Source organism: Aotus nancymaae, unplaced genomic scaffold, assembly GCF_030222135.1.
Source record: "Aotus nancymaae isolate 86718 unplaced genomic scaffold, 86718_ANA_hifiasm-v0.15.2.pri h1tg000053l, whole genome shotgun sequence".
Lineage (NCBI taxonomy): Eukaryota > Metazoa > Chordata > Mammalia > Primates > Aotidae > Aotus > Aotus nancymaae.
The window spans coordinates 15,317,221-15,343,932 of NW_026988467.1; the positions used below are offsets into that span (position 1 = coordinate 15,317,221).

At 49.9% G+C, this 26,712-nt stretch overlaps 1 protein-coding gene across 1 annotated transcript; it reads left to right on the forward strand.

Annotated features, from left to right (window-relative positions):
* The first annotated feature begins 14,853 nt into the window (after nt 1–14,853).
* KLHDC7A (kelch domain containing 7A) lies at nt 14,854–20,868 on the forward strand. The gene has a single exon (XM_012440256.2). It carries the CDS (start codon nt 14,854–14,856, stop codon nt 17,185–17,187), a length of 2,334 nt encoding a protein of 777 aa, XP_012295679.2. The 3' UTR covers nt 17,188–20,868.
* The last annotated feature ends 5,844 nt before the right edge of the window (nt 20,869–26,712 follow it).

A 26,712-nucleotide genomic window follows, 5' to 3' on the forward strand; every position in this document is an offset into this window, starting at 1 on the left:
TAGGTACTTCTGGTTTTTATTCCATGTCATTTAGCCCCTCTAAGCCTCATTTTTCCCACCTAGGAGTAATAATAATATCTACTTTTCCAGGCATACTGCCTCATGCCTGCAATCCTAGCACTTTGGGAATCTACGGTGGGAGAACTGCTTGAGGTCAGGAGGTCGAGATCAGCCTGGGCAACATAGTGAGACCTCATTTTTACAAAAAAAAAGAAAAAAAAAGCCAGGTGCGGTAGTGCACATCTGTGGTGCCAGCAACTCAGAGAATAAGGCAGGAGGATTGTTTGAGCCCAGGAGTTCAAGGCTACAGTGAGCCATGATCACACCACCACTCCAGTATGAACAATAGAGTGAGATCCTGTGTCTAAATAATAGTAATGATAATAACAATATCTCCCAGGGTTGTTCTTGAGCATTAAATGAGGTGCTTAGCACAGCGTGTGGCTCATAGTGAGAGCAAAATGAATGTTCATTACAATTTTCATTGTTAGAATTAATAATAACTATTTGCAGGACGTGAAGTAGCCGATGCTTGAACTGTCTCCAGAAGATCAAGAGAAATTGATAGGTTAGGGAAGGAAAACACAGCCTCTGAGAGGAATGGTGTAGGAGCAGAAGCCGAGGCCGGAAGGGAAGCAGAGGGTGGGGCACTGGCTAAAAACCCCCGTGTGTCCTCCAGCACCACAGAGAAGCCGCTGATGGGACCTCAAGGCTGACAGAATCTTAGATCTCCAACCACTGTCCTCTGCAGCTTTCCACTGGTGGAACATGATGTTCAGGATTTTGCAGCACAGGAGAAAAATTTCCAATTCCCCATCTATAAACTGAGGCCCAGAGAACAGGAGTCGCCTGTCCAAAAATGCACAACAATTTCATGACAATGCCTGAACCCAAACCCTGGGTCCCCTAAGTTTTGAAGGAAATAATTGTTCGCTATGTTTTTGGAGATTTCAAGTCTTCAAATCACTCAGCTATCCTAAGAACAGTTTTTTTTCTTTTTGTTTTATTTCAAGCCTTATCTGACATCTCACTCAACACAGTCTGTTTATCCTGTTAGTCCTGAGAACAGCCTTAAGAAAGAATGTTGTTCCCCTCCCTGTGTCCATGTGTTCTCATAGGGGGAAGAGCATTAGGGAAAAGAGCTAATGCGTGCTGGGCTTAATACCTAGGTGATCAGCTGATGGGTGCAGCAAACCCCCATGGCACATGTTTACCTGTGTAGCAAACCTGCACACCCACACTTATACCCCAGAACTTAAAAAAAAAAATTTTTTTTAAAAAAAGAATGGGCCGGGTGTGGTGGCTCATAGCTGTAATCCCAGCACTTTGGGAGGCTGAGGCAGGCAGATCATGAGGTCAGGAGTTCGAGATCAGCTTGGCCAGCATGGTGAAACCCCATCTCTTATAAAAATACAAAAGTTAGCCAGGCATGGTGGTGCGCACCTGTAGTTCCAGTTACTCAGGAGGCTGAGGCAGGAGAATTGCTTGAACCCAGGAGGTGGAGGTTGCAATGAGCCGAGATTGCGCCACTGCGCTCCAGCCTGGGTGACAGAGTAAGACTCCATCTCAAAGAAAGCAAGAAAGCAAGAAAAAAGGAAGAAAGGAAGGAAGGAAGGAAGGAAAAGATTGCTCAGCTCATAGACTGCAGCCGGCTCCACTCCAACTGATAGCCCCTGCTCCAGCCACATCACCTACCTTCCAGCACACGCAGCTGCTCGTTCCTACCTCAGAGCCCTTGCCTGAGCTGTCCTCCCTCCCAGAATGCCCGTCCTCAGGACTCTCTCTGCAAAGCCATGTCCTCTCCCTCCAGATGTTGCCCCAGCATCTCCTCTGTCCCCTCCACCTTCCAGCCCTCCCTGATGGATCGTGGCCCTGATGACACTAGTTTGTAGCCTCTCGGAAATTAAATGAAGGAACCTCATTCTGTACTGTATTCATTTGCTGTTGTTGACAAGGCAATTTTTAAAGGGCCTCTCAGTCTATTCTCATTTATTCATTTATTTATTCAACAAATGTTTATTGGACACCAACTGGGAGTCAGACCCTGTCACAGGCACTGCCTACCCTCATGCCTGTCACCTCCCTCCTCTGCAGAGGGCAGGCACTGAGAAGGGGATGATGCAGGAATCCCACTGCAGCTGCGCTGGGTGCGGGAGCTCTGCCTTTGTCTCAGGGTGTCTTCCTAGCCGACAACCTTGCAGTAGGAAAGGGTCTCTCCTATCATCACAGATGCCATCCACAGATGAGGATGTGGTCTCAGAAGCACGTTGAGTTTCCTCCTGGGTGGCAGCAGGGCTCAGTGGACAGCGTGTGGGCTCTGGAGTCAGACAGACGGGCTTCAAATCCCGACTCTGCCACCTCCAAGCTGAGGAACTTGGACCAGGTCACTCCCAACTTGGGCCTCAGTTTCTCCTTTGTGAATCATCACTGGGGCCTCCAAATTCATCAGCTTGCTTTCAGATGGGGGTAGCAGCAAAGGGGGAGGGTCCAGCCTACAAGCACACAGGAGGAGAGAGGACAATCTGCAGAGTGCAGGGGCCTAAAGCTGACTTTTCACTCCCATTTGTTTATGTATTTATGTATTTATTTCTTTAGAGATGGAGTCTCACTCTGTCACCCAGGCTGGAGTGCAGTGGCACAGTCTTGGCTCACTGCCACCTCCGCCTCCCGGGTTCAAGCAATCCTCCTGCCCCAGCCCCCCGAGTAGCCAATTTTCATACTTTTAGCAGAGACGGGGTTTCACCATATTGGTCAGGCTGATCTCAAACTCCTGACCTCAGGTGATCCACCCGCCTCAGCCTCCCAAAGTGCTGGAATTACAAGCGTGAGCCACCACACCTAGCCTTCAGTCCCCTTTATGCTGACTGAGGGGCAAGTCAACTCTGTGATAGGAGAAAGTTGGACCAGGGCTCTCTAAGGCCTCTCTCAGCTCTGAGAAGCTCTGATTCCTGGAAAAGCAAGCCAGCTGCCCAGAAACAGTGGAGGCCCAGGCTCTGCCCTGAAAGGATTGTGCTTCACCTCTGGGCTCTCAGACAGTAGCTGTGTTAGTCCATTTTGTGTTGCTGTAAAGGAACACCTAAGGCTGAGTAATTTATAATGAAAAGAGGTTTATTTGGCTCACGGTTTTGCAGGCTGTACAAGCATGGCATCAGCATTTTCTCAGCTTCTGGTGAGGCCTCAGGAAGCTTCTAGTCATGGAAGCGGGTGTGGGTGTGTCATGTAGCGAGAGACGGAGTAAGAAAGACAGAGGGAGGAGGTACCAGGCTCCTTTTACACAAACAGATCTCTAGCGAACGAATCGAAAAAGAGCTCACCCATTATCGCGAGGACAACACCAAGCCATTCACAAGGGATCAACCCCATGATTCAAACACTCCCACTAGGCCCATCTCCAACACAGAGGTCACATTTCCACATGAGATTTGGAGGGGACAGAACATCCAAGCATCTCAGTGATGGAAATGGAAACACAACACCTCTGAAGGCGGAGGAGAATAAAATAAGCAGCCTTCACCCATTGCCAACTGGACAGATGTGACTAAAACCATGTGACAAACAGCCCCGCCTCCTTCCAGCACAGTGCCCAGAGTCGCAGTGCAGAGCTGGGACACGATCTTGCACGATGGAACCTGGGAATCAGAACTCAGAACGCAGACCACAGGAAAGAATCGTGCTCCTGCCGTGTGGAGGGACAGAATACTGGGGTTGCACCTGGGGGACACGGATGGCTTAAGCTCCTGTCTCTCCAAACCAGAACGGTTCGCTCTGTCCCTTCCTCCTGGTTCTTGGTGACTGCTGATGAGGGGAGCGCTTGAGCCAACATTACTTGGAATGCTCCAATCACAGGAAGTCCTTTCCGATTCTTATCTCTATCTTTCTTGTCTTAAATCCTGCAGTTCACTTGGTCTTCATGTTGTTCCATCCCACTGGAAGTTTCTGGCCACTTTAACACCTCATTTCCTTTCTAGTGCTTAGAGGTCTGCCTGCACGTAGATCTGTGTGTTGTGGCATCCAGCCCCAGAGCCCTGGCGCCCAGTGGACTCTGCTCAGACTGCCTTTTCCCCACCGTGTCTACCGCCACGTCCCTCAGCTCAGCTCTAGGCGCCTTTCCCCAAAGCCCTGGTTCTTTCCTCCCTGTTTCCACAACACCCTTGTCATGGTTCATCCTGATTTGCTCTGATATTGTCCCACTAGCCAGACTGTGAGTTTCTGGAGGGCTTGGAGTGGGCCTGATAGGGCAGAAGGGAGGGTTCCACTGCAGATCTGAGGCTGAGCCTGCCAGTTGGGTGAGTTTGAGCCTCTTGGAACCTCAGTGTTCCCATCTGCAAAGTGGGAACCATCACTTCTACCCAGTGGAATGTATATTAGCCCGGGAAATGGACAGTAGCTTTTGCAACTGACAATCGCTGAACTCTGAGTGGCTGAACCCAATACAAGTTTATTGCCATAATTCTTGTGAACCAGGTGGCTCTGGTCCATCTGGGACGTGGCCTCCAAGGTCACCATGGCAGGGAAAGAGAGGAGGAGGCAACACATTGGTTCTTTACTTCCTGGACTCAGAAGCCGCTGGTCACTTCTGCTTGCCCTTCCTAGGCTATAATTTTAGCAAAGGCCACCCCTGCAACCGCAGGGGAGACTGGGAAATATAGTTTTACTGGGTGCTCAGAAAAAGGAAACTGAATCAGGGCTTAGTAAACACATAGCCTGTCTCCACCACAGATGTGCTCTAAAGATGAAATGACAAGGAATGTGGAGTTCCTAGCTGACTGCCTCTCACATGGTAAATGCTCGACAACCTGCTAATTCTCCATTTGTTTCTTCATCCCCAGGCCCAGGCTCTAAGGAATCTGACCCCTAACAGAGTCCGTGTGAATGCCAGGTGCTGCCCTCCATGGGGGCCCAGGCTTACCTGCAGCCTCCCTTCCTCCTCCAGCTCTCTCCAGCCCTGGCCAGGGCAGCTCTCACTACCTTCTGCACCTGGGTGACTGTCTCTTTTCAGAGCATTGATTTGCAATCGGCCAGCGCAGCTCTAATGGGCCCGCAAGACCCCTGGCTGCACTGTGTTAGCTCCATTTAGAGGCTCAGGGCTGTGGAACACAAACCTGCCCTGCCTCTCTGGAGCCAGCACCAGCTCTGGAGTCTCTGGGAAAGGCAAGAGTCCGATCGGTTCGTTCTGAGGGCTGTCGATGCTCCTTACCCAGCAATGCCCACCCTCACTCTCTTCCACCGCCTCTCCCTGCTGGCTCGGGCAGGGAGCTGGGAGCCGCAGCCACATTCAGCCAGGCTGTCAACCTATCTGGGGCCCCCCCTCCCCTTTGAGGGTAGACAGTAGAGGGTCTCAGCTTGTTTCCGTGTTGGAGGTCTCTTCAAAAGAGCACAGGACACAGGGGCCTACAAGATAGTGTGATCCTCAATGCACCTTAAGTCATTCCACCATCACTATAGCTTAAATCAAAGTAGGTCTTATTGGCCCCATTTTACAGATGAAGAAATTGAGGCTTGCAGATTGCAAAGCAATGTTTTCTAAATATGTTTGGCCAGAAAACCCATCCCCCCTTTTTTTGCACGGAGTAAACCCAAAGCACCCACTTCAAAGAATGCCAAGCATGGTGACCTATTTCTCACCCTCAGCTGATCCAATACATGCTTCCCAGGAGCTCAGTGTGTGCCCTCCTTTAGCTCAGGAGTTCTGAACCGGGACTCCAAGGGCCTGGGGCCTTCCAGCATTTGCATGTGAAGCATTACCTGAATATGCATCTTTTCAGCAAGGGTCCATAACTTCCAGTAGATCCTCAGAGGTACCTGGGACCTGACATAAGCAAAGAGCCCCTGTGCCAGCTTGAGTCCCTGCAGACAAGGCCCAGTTTTGACCTGGGGTTTTGCAAAAGCGACCCAAATGGCAGAGATTCAAGGAAGAGCTCCATGAGAGCAGGAGAAATGGCCCGTGTTACAGCAGGGACGAGGGGACAGTAAACAGATGAGCTTGGCTGGAGCATAATGGGTGTTTGGGAACAGTGACAAATGAGGCTGGGGCATCGAGGGGACCTCGGAGAATGAGCTGAGGCATTTCGATTTGATTGGAGAGACCATGGGGAGCCACAGGACATCGTGGAGCCAGCAAGTGGCAGCTCGGGAATCAGGTTTGCAGAAAAGGCAGGCAAGAATGTAGAGGAGAAATAAATGTGTTGTGAGGATGGGGCTACGTGGGCAACTGAATCCAGGGAGATTCCTGCTACTTTAGGAGCACAAGCAGGGCTGCTGATGGTCAGGAGCATTGCAGTGTTGGAAATAGCAGTGATGCCCTGGGGAGACAGCTGGCTGGGAGCAAGGACCTTAGATCTGAAGGCTCCTGGTTTTAATCCCAGGTCAGCTGTTTCCTACCTATGCAACTTTGGGCAAGTAACTTATCCTGTCCTCTGTGCCTGGGTTTCTTCCTTATGAAACAAAGATAATTGTGCCTGCTTGGTGGTTGTGAGCATTCACTTAAATGAGAGAAAGTGCACCTGAAAAGCTTACCTAGCAGCGAGGCACACTCCTCGGCACTCGACAATGGTGGGGTCTGTTAAGACCCCTCAATCCATCCTGTAAACATCAAATCCCTGCTAGGCACCAGGGGCCCTCCTGGACATCCAGGATGCTTGCTGACAATAACCCCATGAGATGGATGGCATCATGCCCACTTGACAGATAAGGAAACTGAGGCACAGAGAAGATTTTGATCATCAGTAGTGACATCTGTTAGGGTTGGTGCAGAAGCTCAAATGTTAAGAGGTCAGTGACAAAGGTGTGACCTCTCTCTGACCCAGGGTGAGAGGAAACGTGTGCTCTTGATGGTGTTCAAGGTCATACAACTGATTGATTCTTGGGATTGTGGGTGAAAGGGCGCTGATCCAGGCACCGACAGCATCTAACAGACTGTAACATGTCTAGCAGTCACTGGTGATCGGATACACGTGAAGATTCTGACCTTTTGAGGTAGAGGCGGGGCTTAAGACCCTGCATGCTAACCAGCTCCTAGGTGATGCTTTTTTTTTTTTTTTTTTTGAGACAGTCTCACTGTGTCACCCAGGCTGGAATGCAATGGCACAATCTCCGCTCACTGCAACCTCTGCCTCCCAGGTTCAAGCAATTCTCCTGCCTCAGCCTCCTGAGTAGCTGGGATTACAGGCGTAAGCCACTATATCTGGCTAATTTTTCTATTATTAGTAGAGACGGAGTTTCAGCATGTTGACCATGCTGGTCTCGAACTCCTGACCTCAAGTGATCCGCCCACTTCGGCCTCCCAAAGTGCTGGGATTACAAGCGTGAGCCTCCATGCCTGGCCTGTGATGCTTTTTTGAGTAGCAAGGATTTCCAAAAAAATGGCTTTGGGGTACAACAGACTTGACCTTGGACAAGAGACTGAGCCTCAATTTCCTCATCTGTAGAATGGGTAAATCTTATCAATCTTGCAGCGCCACTGTGAAGATTAAAGGACATGGTGTCTGCAGCCTTAGCTCTTCTTAGTAAATACTGGCCAGCGTTTACTATTAGTAAATATCAGTAAATAGTAATTGGTAAATACTAACTAGTAAATAGTAATTAGCAAATAGTATTAGTAATTAGTAAATACTGGCCGGTATTTGCAAATAGTAAATTACTATTTTACTAATTACTAGTATTACTAATTAGTAAAAAATTAGTATTTACTAATTATTATTTATTGATATTTACTAATAGTAATTATCAATTAGTATTACTATTACTAATTACTAGTACTAATTTACTAATTACTAGTATTACTAGTTAGTATTTACTAATTAACTCATTACTATTTATTGATATTTACTAACAGTAATTATCAATTAGTATTATTAGTATTACTGATTGCTAGAACTAATTTACTATTACTAATTACTAAATAACTAGTTTGTTGCTAGTAAATACGGGCCAGTATTTATTAATTACTAATTCTGTTAGTATTAGTGAATACTAGTATTGGGGTACTGCAAAGGAGGAGAGAGAAGAGTAATACTCAAACTGTTTAGTAATGCTAATTTGCTATTAGTAATTACTGGCCTGTATTTGCTGATATTAATAATTAGTAACAGTGTTATTCCTATTTACAGTTGCTATTACTGTTGGCCCTGAGTCCTCTCTGAAAGTCTGTCTCGGTATGCAGCCAGGCAGGGGTCAGTTCCACATATTCAAACCTCAGGCTGCTTCCCTTGCTCTGCAACTCCTTCCACCCCAGGAGAAAAAAAATCAGGATGCGTTCTGCCATCTCAAACAGCACCCACGAATCGTTTCACACTCAATTTCCCTGTCAAATTCACAGGCAGGAAGCACACGCCGTTATTCCATTTCCTAGCGATCTGTGTGGTGGCAATCGTAAGTAGGACACTTCTTCATGCCCTTGGCACTCCCAGATCTGTGAAACTCCCTTTCCAGGCCAGAACCCCTTTCTGGCAACTGCAGTATGCCTCTCCCCACTCCAAAATCCTGACACCACCCACCCCTGGTTTCTGTTTATCCAGGACATGAAGGAGCAACAGTAACATGTCTCTCTGGAGAACAGCACTGGGTCCCCCTTGGGTTCCGTGGTGGCTCACGCCTGTAATCCCAGTACTTTGGGAGGCCGAGACGGGAGAATCGCCTGAGGTCAGGAGTTCAAGACCAGCCTGGCCAACATGATGAAACCCCGTCTCTACTAAAAATATAAAAGTTAGCCGGGTGTGGTGGTGCCTGCCTGTAATCCCAGCTACTTGGGAGCCTGAGGCAGGAGAATCGCCTGAACCCAGGAGGCAAGGGTTGCAGTGAGCCAACATCACATGACGGCACTCCAGCCTGGGCAACAGAGTGAGACTCTGTCTCAAAACAAAACGAAACAAAAAGACTACACCATGTACTTACTGAGCACCGGTTGTCTCTGCCTCTCTCTATCTCTCTTTGTCTCTCTCTGTCTCTCTGTCTCTCTCTCTCTCTCAGCCTCAGTCTCCCCATTGTTCAAACCAGAATCCATTTATCTCTGACCCTCCTGGACTCAAAAGGTGAGGTGAGACGTGTATTTGTGGATGTGTACTTGTGCATGTGTACATGTGCACATAGGTGCAAGTGTGCGCATGCGTGTATATGTGTGTAAAAGGCCACACACCTCCCTCTCTGATGTCTCCACCCCCCGGACCCACCTTTCCCCTCCCCAGGTGCTCACACCCATCTCCTCCCACCTCTTGCCCTCCACTCCAGGCCTTACCTGCCACACCCACCTGGTGTCTGCCCTCAGCTTGGAAAACACGACCCCTTAGAACAAGCTGACTGACGAGGGAACTGGCACAACGGAATGCAAAGCTAATCACACAGAGATGGGCCTGTTTATTTGCATGGCACGCACTTGTCTCTGACTGTTTTATCCACCCCCTGAGCCAACCGAAGAGTTCTCAATTTATCCTGCCCGCACGGAGAGACCAGATTGGCGGCAGGCACGCACATTCACAGAAGCCCAATATAGACTTCCAATTATCTTTTAATTTCGCTCCTGTCTTTATTTGTTCATTTCACTTTTTCCAAACGGGGACTTAAAAAAAAAAAGCTGTAATTTATAGGGTTTGAAGTCAACTAGCAAGAGTGTTGTGTTTACCTGCCGGATGGAATGAGACCTCAGGGTAGAGACGGAAGCTCACTTCCAGCTGCCCTGTAAGGAAGACGTCTACCTGTCATGGGTCCCAAAGTCCCTGTTCTTGTCTGTTCTTCTATCTCTCTGTATTAACTATAGTTTCATCTCTTTTTTTGAGACAAGGTCTTGCTCTGTTGCGCAGGCTGAAGCGCGATGGTGCAAGCATGGTTCACTGCAGCCTTCACCTCCTGGGCTCAAGGGATCCTCCCGACTCAGCCTCCTGAGTAGCTGAAACTACAGGCATAGGCTAAGTTTTTAATTTTTTTATAGAGAGGGGGTCTCACTCTGTTGCCCAGGCTGGTCTTGAACTCCTGGGCTTAAGCAATCCTCCCACCTCAGCCTCCCAAAGTACTCGGATTACAAGCATGAGCCACCACGCCCAGCCTATTTTCCTATTTTCTATATCCTTGACGTTTCACCTCTGGGGCCTCTCTGACCAGGAGAGACTGCCCCTCCCAGGGTTAGCTAGTTCCTAGAAATAGCAAGTGGCTTACCCAGGAGTGTATCTCTCATATGCAAACCAACCAATCAGAACCCATAACCCCCCAACCATCACCTTCATCAGCTTCTCAAGGCCTCTCACACTCTGGGTCAGTATTCCCCTCCTCCAATCACCCTAGGCCCAGGTACCAGACAAGTAAAGGCAGTCCTGAGCCTGCTGAAAGTATTCCAACTCGCCAGTCTGAATCCTGCTCACCCTGCCTCTCACTCCTTCCTGCAAAAACCATTAGAAAGTCTCTCTCACCCATGCTTCTTTCTGCCGCACTCCCTCTGCCTCCTGACTGACCCAGTTCTTCACCACGTGGCCCTGCCTGGTGCAGTGTGCCCCCTTCTCTTGGGACCTGTGAGTAAAACACCACCTTTCAATGGTAGTTGTATCCTGAACTGTTGGCCTCACCAGACCTGAATAATAATGAAAGCTACATTTTCACACACCGTCAGGTGGCTGTGTTCACTGAGAATTGGAATGCAGGGCAGACAGCAGGAAGCCTCATTTAATAAAGGCATCTTCTAGGCTCAGCTGTTTCACAGGCATTACTTCTGCCCTCAAACAAGGGAAGGTCGCAGGAAGCGCCAAGCCAGGACTCAAATGGGTGGCATCTGGCACCGCCCCTCACCCTGCACCCAGCCCCAAGCTCCAATCTGGAGGTCTCCAGCCTTTGTTATTTTCACCTTCCCCCTGGGTTCCTCTTCTTTGCTATTTCCCCCATTCCCAAATGTCATGACCACACCCTCTCATCCTAGCCTGGTGCAGGGACCCCTGTTCCAAACTCCCATGAAAGCCCTCCCGAACCAGCCTTTGCACCCCCACCATCTCCCTGTGCAGCATCTCCTAGACCACAGCCTCCATGGGCACAGGAGCCATGGCGGTCTCACTAACCTATGTTATGACATGGACATCCCAACACACGGCCTGGTACATGGTAAGTATCTTGTAAATGTTTATTGAATCAATCAATCCATCAGTCTATGCTCCTTCCTTTCTTTATCAATACCCAATTCTAAACACTTCTTTCTGGAATCCTTTTTCCTGACCTCTGTTCTGATAACCCACCTCATTTATCTCTCCTTTGTGATGCATGGTGGCCTGATCATGTCTCAGGCTTATGCCCGGTCTTCTGGACCCGGGACATCAGTTCCCCTGCGGCAGGGACTGTCTTCTGCTCCCAGGGATCCTTCCACCTCCCTACACCACAAGGCTGGTTCTGGCACATCCGGTACCCAGGAGCTTTTCAAATGGAAATGCTGATTGTTTGACTTGAAGGGTTTAAGCTGGAGACACAGAGAGAGTGCTCTGGGATACAATGGAGACTTTATCAGGTGGGAAGCCGCAGTCAGAGGGGCTGAGAACCTTCTAACTTGGTGGCATCTGAGAGGACAGTGAGAGGTCCCATCTCACCAAGGGAGCATTTCAGACGTCTCCCCTTCTCCAAGGTACAGCCACCCCTACCAATGGAATGGTAGCCTGGCAACTGCGGGACCCCTCATCAACCTCAACAAAGCATTTTTCACCCCTGGAAAAATATTTCGATTACCCTGACTACCTCATTCTCTAGTTTCTAGATGAAGACAATGGTCTGTGCAGTCAGAAACATTATAAATCAGGACTTGTCACTCTCAACCCATCGGCACTATCTGTCTTAGTCTCAGTTTCCTCACCTGTAAAATAGGAGTAATGATAATAACCACCTCTCCAGATTACTAGGAAAATCAAATGACTTTACTTATACAAAGCACCCAGGACTTCATTTCCATTCTGTTACTCACCTTGATTATGTAGAGAGAAACTGCTCACCCACCACCCAAGAATGAACAGGAATTTTCAGCAGACAAGTAGAAAAGCTAACTTACTTTTTATTACTAGACCCACTGAAAGCTCCTGAGATGACAGTTTCAAATGGAGGTTTGCCGGGACCCACCCCAACCCGCTGAATCAGGACATCTAGGAGGCAGAGCTTAGAAATCTGCATCTCCGGCCGGGCGCCATGGCTCATGGTAATCCCAGCACTTTGGGAGACCAAGGCAGGTGGATCACCTGAGGTCAGGAGTTCAAAACCAGCCTGACCAATATGGTGAAACCCCATTGGTACTAAAAATACAAAAATTGGCCAGGCATGGTGGCATGCACCTGTAGTCCCAGCTACTCAGGAGACCGAGATAGGAGAATTGCTTGAACCTGGGAGGTGGAGGTTGCAGTGAGACAAGATCATGCCACTGTACTCCAGTCTGGACAACAGAGTGAGACTCCATTAAAAAAAAAAAAAGAAAGCAACAAAGAAACAAAGAGAGGAAAGAAAGAAGAAAGAAAGAAAGAAAGAAAGAAAGAAAGAAAGAAAGAAAGAAAGAAAGGAAGGAAGGAAGGAAGGAAGGAAGGAAGGAAGGAAGGAAGGAAGGAAGGGAGAAAAGAAAGAGAAAGAAAGAAAGAGAAAGAAACACATGGGAGGGGAGGGGAGAGCTGCATCTCTAACAAGCACCTCTTGTAAACCTTGTGCACGTTCCATTGATAGGCACCCTTTTGACCAGGATGGAAAGAAAGGGAATCCAGGGTACCCTTCTTGCCAGCCACCAGTGGGACAGGCTGAGGACACCTGACTTCCTAAGAGGTCACACCTGTTGGATGAAGTCAAGTCTGTAAAACTCTGGACTCTGCAAACAAGGATTTACATCCCCATTTACAAGCCAGTTGACTGTATCTTGGATGTCCAGTTACTCCTGCTGTCAAATGAGGATAACAATCGTGTCTCTCCCCAAAGGGGCTGTAAGCATGTCATGAGATGAGATGAGCTTCATCCCGAGTGTCCTGCCCAATCCACTCAGTGTAAAGACGGTCCCTGCTGGCTATTGTCCCAAATCATGCAGTGCCCCACATAGACTTAGGGTCCTCAGCTGAGCCAGCTACAGACTCTGTCCCCAAGGACTTGGAATCCAGCAGGAGACCAGATCTTGCACACAATGCACTTCACGATGCAGCAGCTGTGGCCAAGGCTAAAAGAGGAGCCTCTGAGAACAAGAGACCCAAAGGAGGAAATGAGGATCTTGGACGGATGGAGGCACCAGGGAGGAAGGCTTTCACACAGTCTTTCACCCAACTCCAACGGGCCGGAGGGGTGTCTACCAGCCTTGCCAGCCAAGAAGTCACCCTGAGCCTGGGGTTTCTAGGCAGTGATCAGGAGATGAATTTGGAAGGGTAAACCGAGGCTGGCACATAGAGGGCTGTGAATGCCAGCATAGGGGGTCAGGATTGTCTCCTAGAGTCAAAGCCTTCAGAACCAAATTCCTCCCATGCATGCATTTCCTGTGGCCCACAGAGTGGTTTTCATTTTCAGTTTCCAGTCAGATGCCAACATTTACAAATTGAGAGTGACGACGTCACTACTGGGATTCTAAGCTTCTCTGCAACAGCGGGAGGGGGAGGCAGTGCTGAGCCACCTGGCCTGATACCATCGGCTGGGGTGGAGTGGACAGGGGTCCTCACTTGTTCTCTTTACCTGACCTGCCCTGAGGCAGCAAGAGTTTGGGACCCCTGAACAGGACTTTGGGGTCCCTTTGAGGACCTTGGACAGTAGAGGGTTAGAATTAGGTTTGTGCTTTGGAAGATCCTGCTGATGACGATTGATACTAGCGAAGATGGTGCCGATGATGAGGAAGAAGAGGAGGGGAGAATAGTTTATATTGACTAAGCTTTCACAATGGGGAGCTCTGCCCCATTGTTTATTTCTGTAGCCCATTTAGTTCTTACCACAACCTGATGAGGTGCATATGCTGTCATCCCCCTTTTTCAGATGAAGCAGAGCAGTAGGGCCGCTTTCATAAGGTCATACAGTTGGTAAGTAGCAGAGCCAGGTAATCTGGGTCCAGGACTCACAGCACTGGTGATGGGGGAGGGGAGACGGTGATGGGGTTTTAGAGAAGCGGGTCTTCCCTCAGTCTTTCACCATAGGAGATTGTCTGGTTTTAAAAGAGACATGTCCACATCTAACCCCAATCTGAGGACTAATGCCATGTCTTTCCCCGTTGTTCTCAGAAAGGCTGGTTTCTCTTAATAAACTTGTCAGGCAGGGAAGGAGGGCAGAGGCACTCACGGGCCGGGTCAGGTGGCTTGGCTGCAGGCCCTGACTCCAGCCTCCACTGCCGTGTTCCCCACTTGGCCAGCAAAAAGCTGACCCCACTGCAAGGACCAGCAGATCCCACAAGAATGACCCCATCCACACCTACCAGAGCTCCGCCTGCTCATGACTCACCACACCCAAGCCTCCAAGCTCGGTAGATTTGCAAAAGAGAAAATAAAGCACACACATAAAGAATAACCAGCCCCGTGCATTTCCTGGCATCGGGTGACTGTTTGGTTAAGAGCTTCCTCCTTCTTTGTGTGTCTACTGGATACTCCTAACATCCCCTAGCGGCTGTCACAGCGCTGGCTCAGGTTGCTGATCGCAAGCTCAGCCCCTGGGCAGACCCCCTACCCTCACCACCAGGGAAGGATTGGAGGAGGCCAGCCAGGGATCTACCAGCTCTGAGCCCCAGCGGCCACCCTCTGCAGCTCAAAGTCACCTTTGCTCTGACTCCTCTCCTCGGCTAGCCAGCCAGAGCCAGCCCAGAACTCCCTCGTCTCTGCTCGGCAGGACCCAGGAACCGGTCCCTACTAGGCAATTATTAATCAGATTCTTGACATTCCTCAGCCCCAGGTTGGCTGGAGAAGCATGTTCCCCAGAGGAGCAGAGGTCCAGGACTGGCATTTGGATATGCAGCTGACGGGCAAGGTGGTGCTGTCGGCTGCTGCCCTGCTCCTGGTGACTGTGGCCTACAGGCTGTACAAGTCGAGGCCTGCCCCAGCCCAGCAGTGGGGCGGGAATGCCCAGGCAGAAGCCAAGGAGGAAGCAGAGGGCTCAGGGCAGCCTGCTGTCCAGGGGGCTTCTTCTGGGGCACTGCAGAGGGGGCCAAGACGCCGGAGGAGCAGCAAGGGGGCCGAAGCACCACAGGGCTGCAGCTGGGAGAATCCAAGAGGCTCCTGCGTCCTGGTCACGGGGGCCATGTCCACAGACAGGAAGCTCCAGAGAAAAGGCTCAGGTGAGGAGTGGGGAGGGCAGGGCTCTGACTCTGAGCAGGTGCCTCCTTGCTGCCATGGCCAGGAAGCCAGAACTGCTGTTGGCGGTAATCCTGACCCTCCCCATCGCCCCCGCTTGGGCAGTGAACCGAACAGCTTCCCGGCTGGACTCACTGCAGCAGCCCACGGCAGCTGTGCCTGTGGTGAGCCTGCTCCACAGCAGGACAGCGAACCCCCTGTGCAGCCAGGGCCAGGGCAACTGGAACCTCCCCACTGTCACCACGTGGCTCCCTTGCAAGGCAGCCGTGAAATGAACCAGAGCTGGGTCTTCACTCGTGTGATGGGGGTCAGCAGAGAAGAGGCTGGGGCTCTCCAGGCTGTGTCCGATGTTGACCTGACCCTGCATCAGCAGGAGGGAGCCCCCAATGCCTCCTATACCTTCTCATCCATAGCCCGTGTCCGAATGGAGGAGAATTTCATACAGAAGGTGAATGGGGTCGGGCCCAGGCTCAAGGGCAAGGTGTATGACTACTACGTGGAATCCACCTCTCAGGCCGTCTTCCAGGGCAGCTTGACTCCCGGGACAACAGTCCTGACGGAGGTTCCATCCCTTATGCCACTGCCAGCGTCCCAGGGAACAGGGGCAGCCTCGGGAGGCCAAGGCGGCGACACAAAGAGTGCCACCGAAAGAGCCGCCTCCCCGCAGCCAGGGCCGTCATCCTCCACCGGAGGCTTCAGCCGGAAGGAGAGCCTCCTGCAGATAGCGGAGAATCCAGAGCTGCAGCTGCAGCCGGACGGCTCCCAGCTCCCTGCTCCCCACTGCCCAGACCTGGGCGCCCTGCCTGGCTCAGGCAGAAGCAGCTGGGAGCCCCATGTGCAGCTGGTGGCCGGGACCAATTTCTTCCACTTCCCGCTCACCCCTGCTCCAGCCCCACAGGTCCGCCTGGATCTGGGCAATTGCTATGAGGTGCTGACCTTGGCCAAGAGGCAGAACCTGGAGTCCCTGAAGGAGGCGGCCTACAAGGTGATGAGTGACAACTACCTCCAGGTGCTGCGCAGCCCGGACATCCACGGGGGCCTGAGTGGGGCAGAGCGGGAGCTGATCCTGCAGCGCCGGCTCCGGGGCCGCCAGTACCTGGTGGTGGCTGATGTGTGCCCCAAGGAAGACTGCGGAGGCCTGTGTTGCTATGATGACGAGCGGGACGCCTGGCACCCGCTGGCTCGCCTGCCCCCCGAGGCCGTGTCCCGGGGCTGTGCCATCTGCAGCCTCTTCAATTATCTCTTCGTGGTGTCCGGCTGTCAGGGGCCCGGGTACCAGCCCTCCAGCCGTGTCTTCTGCTACAACCCGCTCACGGGGATCTGGAGCGAGGTGTGCCCGCTCAACCAGGCCCGGCCGCACTGCCGGCTGGTGGCCCTGGACGGGCACCTGTACGCCATCGGCGGGGAGTGTCTGAACACGGTGGAGCGTTACGACCCCCGCCTGGACCGCTGGGACTTTGCCCCGCCGCTCCCCAACGACACGTTCGCCCTGGCGCACACGGCCACGGCGTGCGCCCGGGAGATCTTCGTGACGGGCGGCTCGCTGCGCTTCCTGCTGCTCCGCTTCTCGGCGCAGGAGCAGCGCTGGTGGGCCGGCCCCACCGGGGGCAGCAGGGAGCGCACGGCCGAGATGGTGGCGGTCAACGGCTTCCTCTACCGCTTCGACCTCCACCGCAGCCTGGGTATTAGCGTGTACCGCTGCAGCGTCAGCACCCGGCTCTGGTACGAGTGCGCCACGTACCGGACGCCTTACCCGGACGCCTTCCAGTGCGCCGTGGTGGACAACCTCATCTACTGCGTGGGGCGCCGGCGCACCCTCTGCTTCCTGGCAGACTCGGTTTCTCCCAGGTTTGTGCCCAAGGAGCTGCAGAGCTTCCCAGCCCCGCAGGGCACCCTCCTGCCCACCGTCCTGACCTTGCCCACCCCCGATTTGCCCCAGACCAGAGTCTAGCAGTCCCTCAACTGGGCTCCTCATGCAAAGCTGGGGGCCACAGGCCTCCACCGCCAGCCATCCCTCTGGGGGCCATTTCCAGACAATCAGGCAGCCCAGGAATGTGGCATAAAGAGATGAATTCCAGTCCTTTCTCCTCCCCTGGCAGGGGGGAGAGGGGTCTTAGATGAGTCTTACCCTTCCTGGGCTGTGGAGGCCCCACTGCAGACAAGGCAGCCAGGAGCTGGTGTTCAAAGCAGAAGGCATTCACGTCTTCAGGGATGATCGCCCTTGCTTCAACTCTGAATTATTGGGGGGATACACCAGGACCCCACCAACATTTAGCGGGCATAGCCTTATTGCATCACAATTCTAGGAGTCAGTGGACCCCAGCAGCCCCTCAAGCTGGTTGTTCGGGAGAGGTGTTGGCTCTCTGAGCCGCCAGTGCCCTTTCCTTAACATCAGCAACTGGGCCCCACCCCCAGGGTTCCCAGAAGCTCTCAGACACATGGGTGGGAAAGATGGAGGCAGATGCCTTGGGCAGGACCAGGAAGGAGCCCAGGGAGCCCCAGGAGGCCTGGCCAGAGGGAGTGGTGGTTTGAAAAGTAGAGCAACTGAAGCTGGGGCCAGCCTAGGGGACTCTTGCTTGTGAGAAAATTTACCTAAGCCCACCTTACTGTTCTCCTTATTGGAAGAAAGAGAAGCACTCACTGTACCAAGCTGTCTTCTGGTGCAGGTCTCCTAAGGATACACAGACGTCTCAGCAAAAGGAAGAAACTATGTGATCCAAGGGCCGTCCTGCCCCTCGGCCCTGCCCATGTTAACTGACCATCACACTTATCCCCAGATTTCTAGCCCTCTCCCTGTCTGGAAGCTGGGGCAGCCACCACCAGTCAACACTTCAGGTGACAGCATCATTTGCCCTCCTTGTGCCAGGTGCAGTCACCTGGTGTACCTCATTCACATTTTCAGGTCCATGACCAAGCCAAGGAACTAGAATATTCTAGTGAAGCATCCAGAGACTGAATCTCCTTTCACATTGGGTTTGATAAACTCTGAATGAAGGAGACCCCCAGCCTCAGGAGGGCACCGGTTCTTCCAGGAGGGACAGGAGAGAACCCGGCCCAGTGTATTACCACAGCCCTTGTTCCATCTCTGAGGGAGACACAGACACAGACGGGAAGGCAGTGATCCTCTTGGTCTCAGCCAGAAGCCAGGGGAGATGGGAGGTGCACCAGAGCAGGGCCTGATAAGGGAAAAAATAAGGATGCTTTGGACCTCAGTGTCCCTGTCTTGAAAATGGGAAGAACAATTCATGTCCCTATCCACCCTGTGGATAAATGAGAGCCCCCAGGAGAAAGTTTTCCCAGTTTCCCAGGTGGTCCCAGCTAGAGCTTGTGTCCCCTGAAGCTGCTGGGGCCCAGCTTGTGGGTCTTGTTGGAAGAAGCAGGACTGGACAAAGGATGAAAAGGAGCTTGGCGTGGACATGAGAGGAGAGCTCGGACCACAGAAGGCCACCACACCTGGCCTGGGCCCAGAAAGACGAGGCAGCTGAGTTTACTCCTAAATCAGAGACTAGGAAGGGAAAGTCAGCTGGGACCATGGCTGCCTCCTGGGGAGAGTGACCCCCGACCCCAGCCAAGGCCACGTTCAAACTCAGTGTCAACACTCAGACATGAACCTCCAAGGGACCAGTCGGGTGGGCGAGAATGGCTTCAGTGACAAGACTCGAAGGAGGCACTAACATTGTGCTGCTGGACTGAGGGAAGGACTTGCTTGGGAGGAGAACCGCACGTAGGAGCTGGGCCAGGTGGAGCCAGATCCAGCCCTCAAGGGCAGACCTCTAGAGAGGGGCCAGGCAGACGACAGGCAAGAACCAAATGAGGTGAAGTTCTGGAAAGGTGCCAAGCCCAGAAGGAGCAAGGACCACTCTGGAAAAACATCCCAAAGCCCATTGCATACCTGTGTTAGAGACCAGGGAGTGATTCCAGGAATAAGGTGGCCACATGTGTTCCAGACCCCAACTGATGGTGGGTGTGGTTTTCAAATGAAAGAGGGAGCTGAGATTTGGGTCTGGGCTGAGAGGAGGAGTACACAGTCCATCTGATCTACCTCTCATGGTTCCATTGGCAAAATGCTTCATCAGTCATCCTATCTTTTCCTGACAAGTTCTCACAATGGCCTCATAAGTATTTCAACACAGTGTCCCAGGCAGTCACTACCTGTAGATTAGAGCTGACGTGGTTGTCATCGCTGGCCTGGGGGTCTCGAGCTGGGCTTCAGGAAGAATGTGGTCAGGGCCGCCATGGTGCAGCAAGGTAGCTCAAGACCTTGGAAAGACCCCCTGAGGGCACGATGGTCCTTACAGTTTCAGACGACGCTTTTAAATAACTTCTCTCCTAAAGATAGCTTGAGTCCTGCCACTCATGGGAGCATCAGCAGAACCTGTAGTATCTGATTTGGAATTGACATTTTCTATTGTAATTTTGTTCCTGTTTATTAAGTTTTTGTTTCACTGGAAAGATGATGCTCAATTTTAAACGTTGAAAGTATAGGAGTTGCTTTGTTACAATAAAACTACATGTGTACATACACCAAAAAAAAATGGTCAGGATGTATTTATTTACTCCTGATATAACCATTTACAGAATGTTTGGGCTAGGCAGTGTTCTAGGTGCTAGAGATGCAGCAGATACATGCCTTACTGGAGCTCACATTCTAGCAAAGGAAAATGGACACTTTTAAAAATTGATTTATTATACTTTAAGTTCTGGGGTACATGTGCAGAACATGCAGGTTTGTGACATAGGTATGCACGTGCCATGGTGGTTTGCTGCACCCATCACCCCATCATCTACATTAGGTATTTCTTCTCATGCTATCCCTCTCCAATCCTCCCACCCACTGCTATCCCTTCCCAATGCTCCCACCCAACAGGCCCCAGTGTGTGGCGTTCCCCTCCCTGTGTTTTCATTGTCCAACACCCAGAAAATGGACACTTTTAAAAAGAAATACATAGGATCTAGAACCTAGGCGGCATACATGCTAAGGAGAAAGCCAAGGCAGAGACATGGGATCGTGAGTGCCGGAGGAAAAGGGCTGCTCTTTGCAGTCATGTGATCGGGCCTCCCTGATAGAATGACATTTGAACAGGGACCTGAATGGAAATCAGGGAGTTGCACAGACCAGGACTGGCTCAGGGAACCAGAAGGTTGGCCTTGATGCCAGGAGGACTTTGCTGTGCCCACCAGGGAGAGCAGAGCAGCTTCCAAGGAGTGCCATCTTGGTGTAGGACGAAGGACAGGAGCCCAGCTATTCTGGTTCAGCCTTTGGTGTAAGGGAAAGAACTCAATTACATCAACATTGATGACGTATAGGAGTGACAGCCAGTGTCATTACCAGAATGTTGTAGACCCCATACTCAGGTGTGCAGCTGAGATCACTTCACGGGGCCAGAGTCTCGGATTTCTACTTGACTTTGCTTAATAGCCTGGGGTCTGTTGACCTCCTGCCTTTAGCCTCAGAGTGGCCTCTGTGTTACTTGGCTTCCTGCTTTTCCAATAGGAATTCTTTCTTCTTCAGAAAAAAATAATAATAAATTAAATTTGGGTTGCTTCTACTTTAAGCCAATCATGCCCATTATTGAAAAAAATAAAAAACAGACAAAGGGATTAAAAATCTCCCCAATTTTGTCACTCAAAGACACCCCCTACTGTGGCATGTGTCCCTCTGGTCTTTTCTTCTGTGCAAAGTTTTTATTTGGCTTGATTTTTGCCTAGGTGTGATTATGCTAAACAGACATTCAGTTTCTTCCTGTTTGCACTTAGCATTTTATAATAAGCATGTTCCCGTGTTATTACAAATCCTGGGTAAACATCATTCCAATAGCTGCACAGTATTCCACGGAGTGCATGTACCAAGGTTTATTTAAACATCTCCCCTCCTGTTGGGCCTGTAGATTTTTGTTTTCTGTTGCTTTCTCTTTCTATCATAAATAAAACGTCCTTTGTTTTCTTGTTTCTATCTGGGGCCTTCATCAATATTTACAAGAGAATGTCAGTCTAGGTCCCGTCTGGAATAGCAGAGTTGTCGAAAACACCATGGAAGCCACAGCATTTGCCTGGGGCTGGGGCCTGGGCCCCTCTGTGACTGTAGGACAGAGCTGTCCTTGGAAGTGCCCAGCAAGAGAGGCAAGGCCGGCTGGAGGGCCCATCCAGGGGTACCACATTCACTGGGCCCCTGTTCTCCTCTGCCTGCTTTTATATTCATCTCCTCACTCATCCTCACAACAATCCTATTTTACAGGCAAGAAAACTGAGACTCAGAGAGTTCAACAAAACTGACCTTCATGGCAAAATCCAAAGACCTTCTCTTTTGTTAAAAGTGCTTGAATCTAAGGCCAGGCACAGCGGCTCATGCCTGTAATCCCAGCATTGTAGGAAGCCAAGGCAGGCAGATCACTTGAGGTCAGGAGTTCAAGACCAGCCTGGCCAACATGGCGAAACTCCATCTCTACTAAAAATACAAAAATTGTTTGGGCATGATGGTGCAGGCCTGTAATCCCAGCTACTTGTGAGGCTGAGGCAAGAGAATCACTTGAACACAGGAAGTGGAAGTTGCAATAAGCCAAGATCAAGCCACTGCACTCCAGCTTGGGTGCAGACTGAGATTCTGTCTCAGAAAAAAAGAAAAATAGGTGCTTGAATCCAGCCTCACTGTCTTGCATGCAGTAATCTCTCCACTCCTCTATGATGAGATGCTGAGGCAGCGGAGGCCCGGACTCAGCATCAGCCTTGCCCCCAAGCATGTCTCCACCCATGCTAATCAATTGTGCTCAATCTTTGAACTTTGAACTCAAAGAACATTTTCTTAAATTCTCTGATCCTTTCCTTCAGCGTTGCCTGGAAAGAGGAAAAGAAAAAAAAAATTCTCTGATCCTCAGTACCTGTATCTGTAAAATGGGTTCGCCACTGCCAGCCTCCAGAGGATGTTGTGAGAACTAACACAATAATACAGGGAAAACACCCAGCCCAGGAGCTGCTCAAAGTCCATCTTGTACCACTGTAGTTCACACCTGTAATATCAGCACTTTGGGAAGCTTGCTCGAGCCCAGGAGTTCAAGATCAGCATGGGCAGTGGCAAAACCCCATCTCTACAAAAAATACAAAAATTAGCAGGGTGTGGTGGTGTGCGCCTGTGGTCCCAGCTACTTGGGAGGCTGAGGTGGGAGGATCACTTAAGCCTGGGAAGCAGAGGTTGCTGTGAGCTGAGACATGCCACTGCACTCCAACCTGGGTGACAGAGTGAGACCCTGTCTCAAAAAAATAAATAAATAACAGTAAAATTAAAAAATTTTACAGTAGGTCTCAGAAGAACAGTTGTCTCCAGCAGCAGGGCTGCTCTCAGCCAGCTCAGAGGTGGAGGTTTTCTCTTACCACCCCCACCATCCCCTGCTCTCTTTCGTCCTAGCCCTGGAGGAGGAAGGTTGAGAATTAAGCTGCAGCGGCTTCTTCTTGTCTCAGAAGGTCTGGGGGTCTGGGGTGGGGGATGCTCAACATAAAAGTTACTCGTATTTTAGACCATCCAAGTTTTGAGACTGTGAGCCTCTAGTCTGCTCTTCCAGGGTAGTTCACGATTGACTGACAGACTGATATGAGTTTCCTCAGGCTCAAAGCATTAAGCAATTTCCAGGGGGTGTCAGTCAGTGCTACAGAGCTTCAGAAGCTGCTGAGAGGCCCCTGGGAGCCCTGAGAAGGTACAAGACGGAGGGGGCTCCCTTCTTTCACAGATTGGGAAGAATCGCCACTTAGGGGAACTGGGAGTATGCTGGGCTGTGTCTGAGCTGCAAACATTTAAAGGCCACAGACAGAGGCATCCAGCACTTCCCATCTTTGTAATCCTTACTGGAAAGGGCCTTGTGGCCCTAGGGTGCCCCTCGGATCCCCCTGAAGCTCTGGCTTCAGCCAGGAGCAGCCCCTAGGCTGGTGGGGCCGAAGGCAGGGGATGAAACACAAAGGAAGGAGGTAACTTCAGGGAGAGAGAAGAAAGGACAGCCTGGAGGAGTCTCCACAGACAGCTCTGAGCCTCAGGTTTTTTGAAAAGTGAGGTGTGGGTCAAAATAAAACAAAAATGAAAAAGGGATCAAGTCTAGGTTGCCTTTGTGTGTGCAGGGAGGAGACGCACATTTTATACCATCATAACAGAGTTCCTCTCACCAGGCTCTGTGCAAATACTTTACTGTCATTCCCTCACTCTGCCCTCACTACATCACTGTCTGACAGAGCAATTATCTTCATGACATACAGGAGAAAATGCAGACAGGACATGGAACAAAAATTAATTCCTATTGATTTAACGATTATTAGTAATTATAACACCCCCTTTTTAGTGCTAAAAACCTGGAAGAGAGAAATGTAATCATTGTCAACACATTTAGAAAACATGCACAATGCTTATAGGAGCTTTATTTATATTGTCTCTGGCCAAATTCTCCCTTTCCCATCAATTTCTCCACCACATGAATCCGGTCACATGACTTGCTTTGGCTGCCATGGGCAGTAACAAACTTCACATAAGCAGAGGCTCGAAAATTGCTAGGGCATTAGATGTGCTCTCTTGTGGTTCTTAGAAATCTCGAGACTGCTACCATGTGAACAAGCTCAGCCTAGGATGTGGGATGATGAGAGACCCATGGACCAGTTACCATGGTTACCCTGGTTACCCCAGTCAATGGTCAGCCAAACCCCCAGCCTGTGAGTGAGACGACTGACAACCAGCTGACCACCCACAGATGCCTGAAAGAACCCAGCCAAGACTGGCAGAAGAACCAGCTGGCTGAACCCAGCCCCGGTTGCCAATCCACAGGCTCATGAGAGAAATAGATGGTTGTGGTTTTAAGCCAGTCCATTTTGGAATGGTTTGCAACACCACAATAGGTAGGTGATAAAACAATCCTGTGATGTATCACCACTTGGCAAATGAGGAATTTTAGAGTTCAAGAAAGCGATATTGCATTCCCAGGGTCACACACCTATGTGATAGAAGAGCTGGGAGATCCACCCCACACCCTTACCACCCAGGTCTGCCTGACTCCAAATCCTGGGTTCTTTCTCATTCAGCCTATGTCCCTGCCTCTGGTCTAGCCAGACTAGGGCACTGGGGACCCTCCTGGGTGCCTGGCCATGAGACTTGGTGCTAGCCATCAGCTAGGTCTTTTCCAAGACCCAGGAACCAGTGTCTGCAGGGAGAAAGCTCTAAGCCACCTCAGAGGAGGATCTTCACCAAAAAAATCAAGAGATCAGCTCCTTGAAAAACAATCACTGACACCTGCTGAGCATAGCCACTCTATCAGACAACTATCTTGGCACAGAGCACCTGTGCTCTGCCCCCAAGAGCCTGCTGGCATTGCCTGGGGATTGTTGCTACCTAGAGGATCCCCGAATCAATGACTGGCAGGAGTTGGTGTGTAAATATCCCAGTTCCCTCATCCCTGGGGTGAGATAACTCCTAGGTTCATGTTCTGCACTGGTTCCCAGATTTCCTAGTTGGACTGAGCCCCAGTTTCTACTGGCAGCACCTACCTTGATAACATCCCTTTAAAAATGTCACTCCAGTCTTCTGGCTGGTGCTCCTACCTCCTCCTCCTTCCTTTATGAGACCATAGAGGAGCTTCACCCTTCTTTCCCCTCAAACCTACCCACTCTACCTTCTTGAGGGCTTCACATCACAGACAGCTCTACGCTGGCACCAACAATTCCCCCACTAGCTCCTGGACAATTCCAAGCAGCATTCAGATGGGTTCTAGCATCTTTCATCTGAAAAGAAAAGCCACTTCCACATGACTTGCTTGGTAGTACAAAAAATAAAAACCATGAATATACTTCAGAAGGTTAAAAACACTACACAGATATAATGTATCTTTATTTGCAATGAGTGTCAAAGCGGTGTGCTTTCTTTGTGTTCTTGACAACAGTTTACCCTCTCTAAAGATTTTTGATTCTTTCTCCTGCAATCGTGTTTATACGATCACATTCAGCAATCTTCACTTTGTAGATAAAATGAGGGCCAGCTTTAACCTGGCCTCAATTTGAATCAGAATACATTCTGAGTCAATTTTTTAAAAAAACAAAACAAAAACTCCAGTTACAGAATCAGATTTGAGGGAGCCAGTATCAGGCACCACCCACAACCTGGGGTCAAATGCTTCGCTTCTTCAGTTGTACCCAGGATCATTTAAACCCATATCTGGTATCTTTTGACCACTTGCTTCCCGTTCCTAAATTTGGTCTCTCTACCCTGGATGATGCAGTGGGGTGGATGGTGGAAGATGGTGACAAATTAAGACAATATCAATCTCAAAAAGCCCAGGAAAGTAATGTCTTTAGCACAAGTTGTCTTTTAAAAAAACCCACACATTTGTTATTGTGGTATAATACATATAACACAAAACATAGTTGTAACCACTTTTAAAGCATGCAATTCAGTGACATTAAGTGCATCGCAACAGAGTGCATCTATCTGTGTTGTATGTGATTACAAAAGATACACAAACATTTATTGTAGAATATGCAACTGGAAAAATCCAGAGAAGCCCAAGAAGACAGTAGAAATCACTTCCTCCCAGAAATAATTGGTTATTTTTTGCCTTCTTATTCCTAGTCTCTTATTACCCATAATTTAAAAAATAAAAAACAGTATCATACCATATACATACTTTGTAACCAACCTTTCCCCCCTCAGAACAACATGACTACTTGTGTGTGGAGTTTTTAAAAATATATCAGTGGGGCCGGGTGCAGTGGCTCATGCCTATAATCTCAGCACTTTGGGAAGCCCAGATGGTGAATCACCTGAGGTCAGGAGTTCAAGACCAGCCTGGTCAACATGGCAAAACCCCATCTCTACTAAAAACACAAAAATTAGCAAGTCCTGGTGGTAGGCACCTGTAATCCCAGCTACTCAGGAGGCTGAGGCAGGAGAATCACTTGAACCTGGGAGTCAGAGGTTGCAGTAAGCCAAGATTGCACCATTGCACACTAGCCTGGGCAACAAGAGCAAAACTCCATCTCAAAAAATACATATATATTATATTATATATATATAAAATATATATACACAGTACACATATATGTATAATGTATATTTGTATATGTATATATATTATAGATAATGTAGATATGCATTATAAAAATGTATATAAAATAGATATACATTTTATATACATTTATATATATATCTCTCTCACTAGTTTTCTTTTTATTGTGGTAAGATATACGCAACACAAAATTTACCATTTTGACCACTTTTAAGCATACACTTCAGTGGCAATAAGAATTTTCACGTGGTCATGCAACCACCGCCACCAACCATCTCCTTGTTCATCAGCCCAGGCTGAAACTCTGCATACATTAAAGGATACGCCCCTGTTCCCCTCTCTCTCCTTAAGTAAAAATTGTCTTTAACTTTGGAAGCATACCTCACGTGGATGAGGATGTTCTTTGCTCAGTCAGCACAGAAAATTGGAAATGTGCCTTAAGCATAAAGACA